The sequence below is a fragment of the Adiantum capillus-veneris genome, chromosome 28 (genome assembly GCF_014529385.1).
Source record: "Adiantum capillus-veneris isolate H3 chromosome 28, ASM1452938v2, whole genome shotgun sequence".
NCBI lineage: Eukaryota > Viridiplantae > Streptophyta > Polypodiopsida > Polypodiales > Pteridaceae > Adiantum > Adiantum capillus-veneris.
Genome location: NC_140958.1, coordinates 91,074,000 through 91,084,812, shown reverse-complemented (window position 1 = coordinate 91,084,812; position 10,813 = coordinate 91,074,000). Strand labels below are relative to the sequence as shown.

General features: G+C 43.1%; 1 protein-coding gene across 8 annotated transcripts in view; it reads left to right on the top strand.

Annotated features, from left to right (window-relative positions):
* The first annotated feature begins 1,798 nt into the window (after window positions 1-1,798).
* Window positions 1,799-10,813, top strand: part of LOC147420875 (uncharacterized) — a 213,973-nt gene continuing 204,958 nt past the window's right edge. For all 8 annotated transcript variants that reach the window (XM_086504262.1, XM_086504265.1, XM_086504259.1 and 5 more), the window contains exons 1-2: window positions 1,799-8,285; window positions 8,490-8,569. In XM_086504262.1, coding sequence (XP_086360388.1) covers window positions 1,879-8,285; window positions 8,490-8,569 — 6,487 coding nt within the window. In that variant the 5' untranslated portion in view covers window positions 1,799-1,878. The remainder of the gene's footprint in view (window positions 8,286-8,489; window positions 8,570-10,813) is intronic.

Below are 10,813 nucleotides of genomic sequence, written 5' to 3'. Positions count from 1 at the left end.
TCAAGAAGAGAAGAAGGGATTAATCAAGCATTATTAGTATCTTAGTCGTTCTTTTCAGCATGTCTCTACTCTCATTATGCTCCATAAATCACGAATGATTCTCTAACTTATCCCTCGTAACGCCAACGTTACTAACGAGCAAAGTGAGATAACTGATTGTGGGGTGATCGTTAACAACATGAGAGAGAGAGAGAGAGAGAGAGAGAGAGAGAGAGAGAGAGAGAGAGAGAGAGAGAGAGAGAGAGAGAGAGAGAGAGAGATTTGAAGTCACGAGCCCTGCCACTTTGTAGGTAGTAGATAAACTGAGAGAAAGAGTTTTTAAAGCTCCTTACCTTAACCATTCTAGCTTAACAAAAGACCATCATATTCAATACGCCTAAGCAAAAGAGCATCTTATATATATGTGTATAGTACATCACAAAAGTGGGCCCTACAATATGCCACTTCTAGAGAAAGGACCCTTCATCATTCCTTCAGAGCTTGCCTATCTAGCGTATCACAACTTTTGTCAATTCTAAAACTGTAAAACTTAGGCCTTTGCTAGATGAGGGCGGATGGAATTCTCCTCTCATGACGTGGGCCAATCATTGCTCCTGCCTTTGGTATTCATAGTCACACAAGGCGGTCAGGCTTTGTGCTTACAATCGCCTTGGTTGCCACGTCATGTTCAACCTTTGTATTAAGGGCGGGTGCAGATTGCACAAAGACGCCCATCTTGTCCCTACCTTGTCAATCATCAAGCATTCACACAACATGCACAACTGCGCTTGCATCCATGGCCTTAATGAGTAGGATTGGTTGAACATCAAATTTTTTGTGCGTGCGGCTGCTGAGCAATCGAACAATGCTCCGATTCTCATGCTAAAGAGAGGTCAGATGCCTTGCATTTTCAGGGTGATGAGGTCGACCATGGAGATGGTGGGTCTGGAAAAGTGTTGTGCCTCCTTGGACGAGCCTCAACACTATTCGACATGAGATCTTAAATGAAGTATAGGTGGTGGGATCGACCACGGAGAAGCCCAAGCATGTAAACAGAGGCGCGCGAAGACGTCGGATATGAAAAGGTAAAGAAGGACATGAAAAGTAAACAAGGACCTTGCGGGGGGGGGGGGGGGGGTACGGGGGGACAAAAGCCAACGTTATAAACATGTGGACTCACATGGATTTCAACAACCCACACACGTCTACGTGGTTAGCTCACCAAGCTCCCATCCTGTGGGTGCCGAGTTCAAATCTCACATCCTTAGCACCCTTCCCTTGCCGCAAGATTCGTGCGCTCCACCCTCCGCCCCCACCACCTTGGGGCATTTAAGACCCCGTGTCAAATAGTGCTGAAGTTGGACGAGTGGCAATGTGCCACAACGACTCCACAGCCTTGCATTTTTACTTTGTTAGCGTAGAAGGCAAAATAAAAAATCTGACAGCTCCTTCGTTTACGCGGAAGCGCTTTTTTAGCAAGTGTATCCTTATTTTTAACCGCTCTTTTAATCGCAGGCAGATGGCACGAAGCGCTCCCATTGCAGTAAATCGTTGCAATTCCAGTAGGCTATCACTATCTAATAGATTTGCAGGAGCTCGTCAGCTCGTTGCAACACATCAGATACAGATAGTTGTCACAAGGTTAGCACTCTCTCTCTCTCTCTCTCTCTCTCTCTCTCTCTCTCTTTTCCTAGTCTAAACCAGCGCTTGGCCAAGGCAAAAACCTTGTCCTCAAAATGGAGAGAGAGAGAAATTGAAAAGAACGGAGAGAGATAGAGAGAGGAGAGAGAGAGAAATTTAAAAGGATGGGAGTGGCGCGTCCACCAGCTCAACCACCACCCCTCTCCGTGTGTTTTCCATGCGGGCTGACCATGTGCAGTGGCGCCTTGCACACTCGCCATGAGCAGGCCAAAGATGGACCCTTGGTCCACTCCTTTCCATCAGGACTTCGCCATATCCGGGCTAGGACACGGTTTGGTTTTTCCTCAGAAGAACGTTTTCAACTATCGCTTCTTCAAGAACAAGAGCAAACTAGAAGATGTTTACACAGAAAAACGTACGAAAGATCTTCCCGCCTTCATCAGGGTTTTGGTTGGGACAAAAAGGGCTTTGCAAGAATGGCTCAAGTCCGCAGGGCCAGGTTCATGTTGTCTTTGGACAGAGATTGCAGAAGAAGACGTAGATCTTTGTAGGCCAGATGCCCCCAATAGGCTCTTCAAAGGGCAACTTCACATAGCGTATAGATTACGGTCTGCCACACCCCTAGTTCTTCCGGTTTTTCCAGGTAAGCATCTCATCCTCTCCCCTCAGATTTCTCAAGGAGAGGAATCCTTGACAATCCAAGAGGAACCATTAGGAAACCTTGCTTGTGGCAAATGGCACAGCCTTCGGCAAAAGGAGAAGGAGAAGTTTCTTAAGTCCATCGGTGTCAATTACATGGGAGACTACTTCTGTGTAAGCTCTGGCCAATCTCGACAAGGACTCTTGCAAAGTGAGAACTGGGCTCGAAGATGGCTTCTTGGACTGCCTGTTGTGTTATATGGGCAGCTCACGAGCATGATTGCACCAGGAGGGAGTCTTTGGCAGTTTCAGCAGCTTGTAGAAAGAATTGTACATAAACCATTCTTTGTAGAGGTAGAATTTGAGTTGATAGACTTTAAGCTTTGGCTTGAACATCATGCTTACATTACAATTTTGGAAAGATCAGATTTTTTGGTTGTTTTGAGCACCTTGCAATGGACAGTTGTGAGGTTTGATTTTTCAGAAGATGATCGTATAATGATTACTGGGGACCGATGCCTTAACAGCTTGCAGCAGTTGTGGCAAGCAAAGAAGGCAATGCACCAAGAGACTGATGAAAGGCAGATTGGCAATGGTACCCTGTATCCATCAGGTGAAATGTGTTTTGGGTGTCCTCAAGGCAGGAGGTGGATATCATGGAGATCTTCAGATCACAAGTATGGCATGACGCTCCTTGATGTGATGTATAAGGAAGGTTCCTTTTCAGAATCGAAGTTTGCAGATTTCTTCAAACAAGATTTTGGTTTTTTGGTAGGTGTGCAAGAGCAAGAACAGAACTCTCCAATAGGTAGGTCAGGGGTTCAGGAACTTCGATCTTGTCATTTGACTGGCTCTCCTTTACTCTCATCAAAGGAAAGATGTGCTCTTTCAAACTTAGGTAGCAGCAGCAGAACTGTACGACAAAGAGGAATACACATTCTGCTTGATATGTTATTGGGAGAGTTGAAAGGAAATCACAACACATCTTCTGCATATCTTAGAAGTGACTCTTTGAATGGCAGAGGAATTTCAACACCTGTCTCAGGAAGCTCTGTCAGCTATGCTATCAATGGATCAACTTCAAGAAGTGGAGAATTGTCAAGTAATGAGAGCTTGAGAGCCCTTTCAGGGTCTGAAAAAGGAGAAAATATCAAGGCAAGGGACCTGAATAAGAAACAGTGGAGAATAAATCCAAATTTACAGACTGACGGGATGCACAGCAAGGGATTTCCATTCCATGAGCAGGACAGCAAAACTGAATCTTTAAAAATGCAATCAGAAGGCGATGTACAAAGGTTGCCACTCTCTTGTGACCACATGCAGTCAAGAGAAAATGAGGGCTTTGAATTTTCCAAGCTATTTGAAGTATTTTGCAGAGGTACATATACTCTTGGAGGAAAATTTGGTCACAATGAAGTCTCTTGTGTAGAGGCAGTTCAAATGAGGCTTCTTGAATGGGTCAAGGGCGGTTTCCTGGAAGTTCTCATTGAAGAAGCAGTATGTTCACCTAGCAAAGCCTTCACCGGAAAGGAAGTGCTTTTAAGTGTCGATGAGACAGCAGATATCTGTTTAAAAACAGCCAGTGCACTGCCTGCTGATAGTACTGCCCGGATAGTCAATTCTATGATGATTTGGCTCAAAGATTGCAACATTGACAAGGATTTTCTCAACTGCATCTTTGACAACAGTGGAATGAAGCTACAAGAGAACTGGATTGACGCAGCTAGTGAGTCCTACAACAAGAACAACATGATCCAAACACTGACAGAGGAGCTGGAGAAACTATGGTGTTCAACCAAGCTTTTACTCTTGCTAATCAGAGGGTCCACTTTCATAGCATCTGGTATTGCTAGGTGTGGAGGCCTGGCTCTAATTTTTGAAATTTATACCTTTCTTGTGAAGTTAGGGATCTTAGAACTGAACTCCCCAGTTCCTGAAATTGGTCGCATTAGAATGGTTGGGACTCTTCCCGGTGGAGTGCTCGAGCACCAAAGAACATGTGTCAAAGTTCCTCCTTTTTCGACAAGCTTCTTTAATGGCATTGGACACCAGCGTTCAGTAAAGCCATGCACTGAACGATCTATTCCTTATGTTTGTGATCAGAATGAGGAGCTCTGCCCAAAAGAGAGAGAAAACTGCAATGTTTTAGCTCGTAAAGTTTTTGAAAAAGTTGGCCGTGCATTACTGTTAATTCTTTTATGTAGAGGGAATAGATTGTTGGAACTCTTCAAGTCTAAGTTTAAAAGCAGCAAGGTGCTGACCTCTGATACGCCTGATACCTCTAGGAATGGATCTCAACATATGAATGATTCTGAATTGAGGACTATTGTGTTATCACCTGTAGAGAAACTTGTAAGTTCAAATGAAACAAGGCCCAAGGTTCCAAAGCTGATGTTGAAGCCGTGCTTGTCAGAAGCCAAGAGAAAAGGATGTGATAAAACAAACAATTTCTTGTGGACTACAGGTACTCTTTCAGCGTCAAGTTCAGTGAAGTCATCTTCAGAAACTTTGCATAACTGCTGTGCTATGGTCTTGGAGGCAAAGGTTTACCTTTTGGAAGCATATATTGCTTTGTTGTTGGATAGCAGTGCTGCTGCTGTTTTAGCACAGCAAGAATTGGTGTCAAAGCTGCCAACAGACATTCACACAATTGTTTCTGTTTTTATGGTCGATCTCTTTAGCTGCCTGAGAAGCTTTCCTCAATCTGAAGCAAAAAAATTGCAAGATCTTATTTTTGAAGTGATGTATAGGCTGGACAAGCTTTCGATTCAAAATGATCCGAAAGCTTCAGCTTTTGCAATGAATGATGACAGTCAAAGAGGAGGATTAGCACATGAACATGATTGTTCCCCAGTAGCTACAGACACCTCAAGTATGATGATTAACAAGGCATTCCTTGAGGAAGCCCTTGAAAGTTTAAGGGTGATGTTTACATCCAGTTCTGGTTTGCCTCGAGACATTATTTATGCAGGTCCAGAGAAAGGCGATAGCAGCAGTCTTGCATCTGAAACCTGGCAAAGTATCACCACACTTTTGTGTATGCTAGCAGAGTGCCACACATTCTTTGGGAAAAAGGGGCTTCCATGTCTACTCAAAGAAGACATCACTGAGCCTCTTATGGGTGCTTTAAGCTCGTTTTCTGGATTAGGAGACCCGAATTCTTGGAGTCTTTGTCAAATTCTTGCAATGCAGAGCTTGTTACACCTGATAAGGGTCATTTTTCAAGGGCTAAAGGACAATAAATCATATCTATCGTCTGTTTGGATGGACTACGAGGAGCAAATCTGGCAGGTTATTGTCAACAATAAGAATCATTGGGCCTGTGTCAAGGGTTATTTGAGCTGGTTGATCCTAGAGTCATGCCATGGATGCCTCAAAAATCTATTGAATTATTGGAAGTTCTGCTCTGATGTCCCTGAGGCTTTAGCCTTATTATTATTCAGCAAACCAGAGTTCTGCTTAGAATCTCCTGGTTTTGGGTGTTTAAGAGATGCCTTTGAGTTTCTTGGCTCCTTTGTCACTCTTTTTCATAGAAGATTATGTGCACAATCAGTCATTGTTCAAGATGGCGCCTCATTTTTCTTACCTGAGGATATGGCACTACACTTGGACTTTCTGATGAACCCAGTCGATGGGTTGATCATGAGCACGCTCAAAGGCCCATGTTGTCAGGGACGAATGATTCATACGGAACGAGAGATAGAAGTGTATACATTGGATTATTGTAGGATGGCATCAGAGGAACGCATTTGGCCAATGCGTGGTAGTCATGAGCTAGATGTTTCCCCATCTTGTAAATTGAGCTCAGGAAAATTCTCAACAACCAGCATGAGTGACCTTGGCAGCAGTGCCAGAATCCTGACAGAAAAGAAGCCTTCAGAAAGGTTGGCAAACCAGTCTAGGTGGGGGATCAAAAGTTGGTGCTGGAAAACACCAAATGTATTCAAAATTGCCAATGGCCCAACTAATGGAATGGATCTTGATGGCATAATCAATCAAAGATCTAGTTCTGCAGAGTCTTCTGATCATTCTCTTAGCTCTCGGCTTGAGCGCTTGCAGTGTCTATGCGAAACCTGTGCATCCAAATTGATTGCTGAATCCCTTTCTTTGCGAATCTCAATGCTTATTGAGCAAAAGAGTCTTGATCTCCTGGCACAAGTTTTTGGATTAAAATTCATTCCAGATGTCCACACGAAGCAGCTTCATGAAGGAAAGCCTGCAGACCTTTTCTACAATCCGTTCTCATCTAAGAGGTACGTCAACGCGTTCCTCGATTTTCACTTTCTCAGCTTTTTGCAGCTCTATAACTGGAAGACAGATGATCAGCAGAAGAAAACCTTCAAGCAAAATGATGTCCCAAAATTGGTTGACTGCACATATAAAGTTTCAGAAGAAGAGAGTTGTGCAAACATGGATGTCTTTAACAGCATCCAAAATGCCTCTCCAAAGGCCATTCCATCATTGTTATCAGATAACGATACGATTACCTTGGCATGTCAAAAGCATGGAGAGGTTCTTCTATCACTTGCACAAAACCAGTCTGGGGATATTAGCAGACGTTTTAAGGAGCTTAGAGTGATGGATTTCCTCTTGCATCAAATATCTCTGGAATATGAGCTGTCACATGTTGCCACACCAAGGGAGCCAAATGGTGGACCAGTTTCAAGTAATCCTCCTTCTACACAAACTCAACATTTGGGTGACTCTGGAGTGAGCAAGCGTAAGAGTGATGAAAAGCCAATGGGAGGTGAAAGCCCCATGCTGAAGAGAAAAAAGGAAGAGATTGCGGCGACCTGCAGTACTAGAAGCACCGAAAAATCTGGGCAAGTGGTAGATGTGACAACCGCTGGTTGTGTGAAGATGGTTGGTGGTCGTCAAAGGCAACGGTCTAGGAAAATTTCACATGACATGCCAGGCATAGATCCTGACTCTACAAGACTTCTTCAATCAGCAAGTTTGATTCAGAACAACCCTAATTTACAACATCATTTGCTGACATGCATCTCCATCCTGCAAAGGCCAGTGAACCAGCATGGGTCCTTTACATGTAGAGCTGGGGCGGATATTGTTAGACATAGGTTTCCCTTATCTGCTAAAGATGAGTTTTCCCCAGCTAATGTGGACAAGAACCATCACCCTTTGTCATTGAGAAGGCAAGAATTCATTAATTTTTATTTTGGGATTCCAGCTGTTGCTCCTCACGCACTCAAATTAAACTCTATCAACAGGAAAGTTATAAATCGGCATCCACCAAGAGAAATCCCTATCGAAAAAAAAAGCTCCCTCAAATGCTTTGACAAATCCCATAAGCATTGCAATTGTCTTGATCTCAACCAGTATGAGAATTCATCTTTCTTGTTCAATGATGACAGTAGTGAAAGTATTGAAAAGATGAATCATTCAAAGGATTCATTGGTAGCCTCATTCAAAGTTAATTCCAATTTAAAGCAGAGCAACAGTAAAAGTTTAGATACTACCCAGGTTAGTCCAGACAGATCCACAGGCAACTCTGCCTTTGTTTACAGTGGCAGATTCTGCGATCTAAATGAAGAAGTCGAAATTGAACTTGAGAGAGAGGATGCAGAAACACACCTTGAGCTGGATACAAAATGTGTACTGTTGAGTGAAGATTCAGAAAATGATGCTTTAAAGTCTGGCAAAAAAATTCTGGAAACTTCTATAAGTTGTGCAAAGCAGAAAACACACAGTAAAACTGGTACAAGTCGACCTTTAGTGCCAAAGTTAAATCTACCAAAATCTGCAAGGAAAGGTGATGAAGTTGAGAAGCTATTAGAAGAACAAGAGCCTGTTTTTTCCTCAACTAGAAGAGAGACAAGACAAGCCCAACAGCCTAAAGATTGTTGTGAAATTAACAAGCCAGTTTCAGGAGCAGAATACTCTTTTGGTGGAAATAAAGTGATTGGATTATCTTATGAGAGGGAACGTAGGAAACGACGTATTTATCAAGATTGCAAGCTTCATGTGCTACTCCTGGAGCTTTTCATTTCACTCATGATAACCCCACAGTAAGGATCTATATTATGCTCTGGCTTTTTCATATGATGTCCAAATTTTAAATCACTCGTTTTGTTCTGAATAAATGAACTTGTGGCGAATGTATTTCTGGATTACAGATTTTCTTATTCCTAAGCATGCACATTTTTCTTAAAAGGCTGGGAAAAGATTCACTTTACATCTTGTTCAGCTGGTTTTATGATACCTACTTGCAGGGGTAGCTTGGAAACTTGTTATACTGATAGATTTCCAATGGATGGTCAGAAAATGAATGCTCCTTTCTACCTTCTATATCGTATCCTTAAATTGATTTTGAGAAGTTGTATATTTAAATCCTTTATTTTCACAACTTGAAGAATGATTATGTTTAGAGGTGTATCTTGGTGTTATTTTCATTCTTTTTTGTTTTGTTTCACGTATGGAGGTCCCAAGGCAATGCATGGCTAGTGTGAAGTGGGCTACGGCCAGTCTGCCATTCGACTACCTCTTAAAATGTGGACAAAGTCAATTATAGGGCTTTGTGAGAAATGAATCAAGAAGGGGACAATATTTGTCTTGGACATGAAAAATTAATAAACAACTCACTTGCGTAAGAGTTATAGGCTTCATTAATTGAAAACTGGGACACATGGCAATAGGAGACTTAATTGCCTAACATGTCATCATGTTGGAAGCAGGGGGTCGCTTGAGGGCAACTAATCAGTTTTTGACTGATGTGTGCAACACTACATAGCTATGGAGCCCCCCCCGCCCCCCCGCCCCGCAATAATTTAGGCCATAGTAGTCATTGGAGTGCACTATGAATTCTATGTAGCATGCTGTTTTTAAGTTGTAAACTATCTATAACCTGATTTTCAACTTGTAATATCCATCTGTAAGAATGGATCTTTGCATGTGTAATGTATAGTGATGTGAGTAATGTTTATGTACTTAACCTGCCATGGAAGTCAACAAATCAAAGGATTGAAGCGTTTTTTTTGCACATAACTATGTTTTCATCGCACAAAAGTTTATGAAACTCAAGGGACGATGCTACACAAAATTCCGTACGTCCCTATATAATTTTCTCCGTATTGCACACTAAAAAGTGGTCAAATCGAGGAATTTCTTTTCTGGTGCATCTTTAGGGTTGGTGGTATAAACTCGACGAATTAGGCAGAGGTGTCACAGTGGTTTACTGGCCTTTGGATCTCTTGCAGGAGTGATGTGGGTTGCTATGTGACAACCACCTTGCCAATTCTTTGGGGGGATTACCAGGGCTCTTATTTGACGGCTCTTGTAGCTGGAAAAGTATGTCGTGCATTATACTATGGGTACTCCTCAGTGCAATGTGCAAGAAATTTCACTTCAAACATAGAAATGAACACTGTAGACCAATATGGAACAAGCAAGACCAATTGAAATGACACAAGAGTAGACTCCAAACCCAATGGAACTCGACTAACTCATGAACGAGTACAGACTCTGGTTGGCAGCACACTCAGCTCCAAGCCCAAGACTCACGGGTACAATGGGGGTGTCGAGGCTCTGGTTGTGCAAGGAGATTGCAGATGTGCAAGTGCTAGACCGAATACAAGACTCTAGACTCAATAACTTATAGGACGTCTATGATGCATATGACAACTTAAATCAACTGAGCATATATACAACCATAATGGGAAACCGACGACTAGCACAAATATCTTTGACAGTCAGCTACGCCTATCTCCATGGTGGCGGAGAACTGGCCATTAGTCCTCTAGACCACCACTCCCTCAATGTGCCACGTGCCACTACCCAAGCGAGAGTCGACCCAGTGTGAACCCAAGACCAACTGTCATTGCCTGTCCAGTGCAAGTGACATTGTAGCCCTGCTACAGGTTGTCTGCAACCAAACCACTCACCGTCTTGGTGAGAGATAATACTGGAAAACTGCGTAAAGATAACATCTGTAATCCATGTAGCAGGGTTACAATGTCTCTGGCATAGAACAGGCAGTTAGTTACAGCTGGGCTGGAGTTCACACTGGACGGACTCTCGCCTGGGTAGTGACACGTGGCAAGTGATACGGATGGTGGTCTAGTGGACACCGTGGCCAGATCACCATCACCTCAGTTTGGAGATAGGCTTAGCTGGAGTGGGATATCCGCTAGCCGTTGGTGGCTCTTTAGGAGATATACATGTGTGGTTGGAGATAGCACTCTATCATCATCATCTACTTTGTATGGTCAAGGTCTTGCGTCTGTAGTCTTAAGTCCATGAATTGCACGTCTGCACCATTCCTACACATTTGAGCCTCAACACCCCCATTGTACCTGTGAGTTTTGGGTGTGGAGCTGTGTGTGTTTCCATGCCAGAGTCTGTATTGGTTCATATGAGTTAGTCGAGTCCCAAGTTGTTCAGGTTCTACTGTCGAGTCACTGTGTTTGCTCTGTTATTCATTGTTTTCATTCCGTTGGAGTGAGATTTCACGCACATGGAGCACCCACTGTAGGGAGCATGACACATTATCTCCGCTACTGGTGCTCTCATTTTTGGCACGCCCGGTGGGACCTCAACT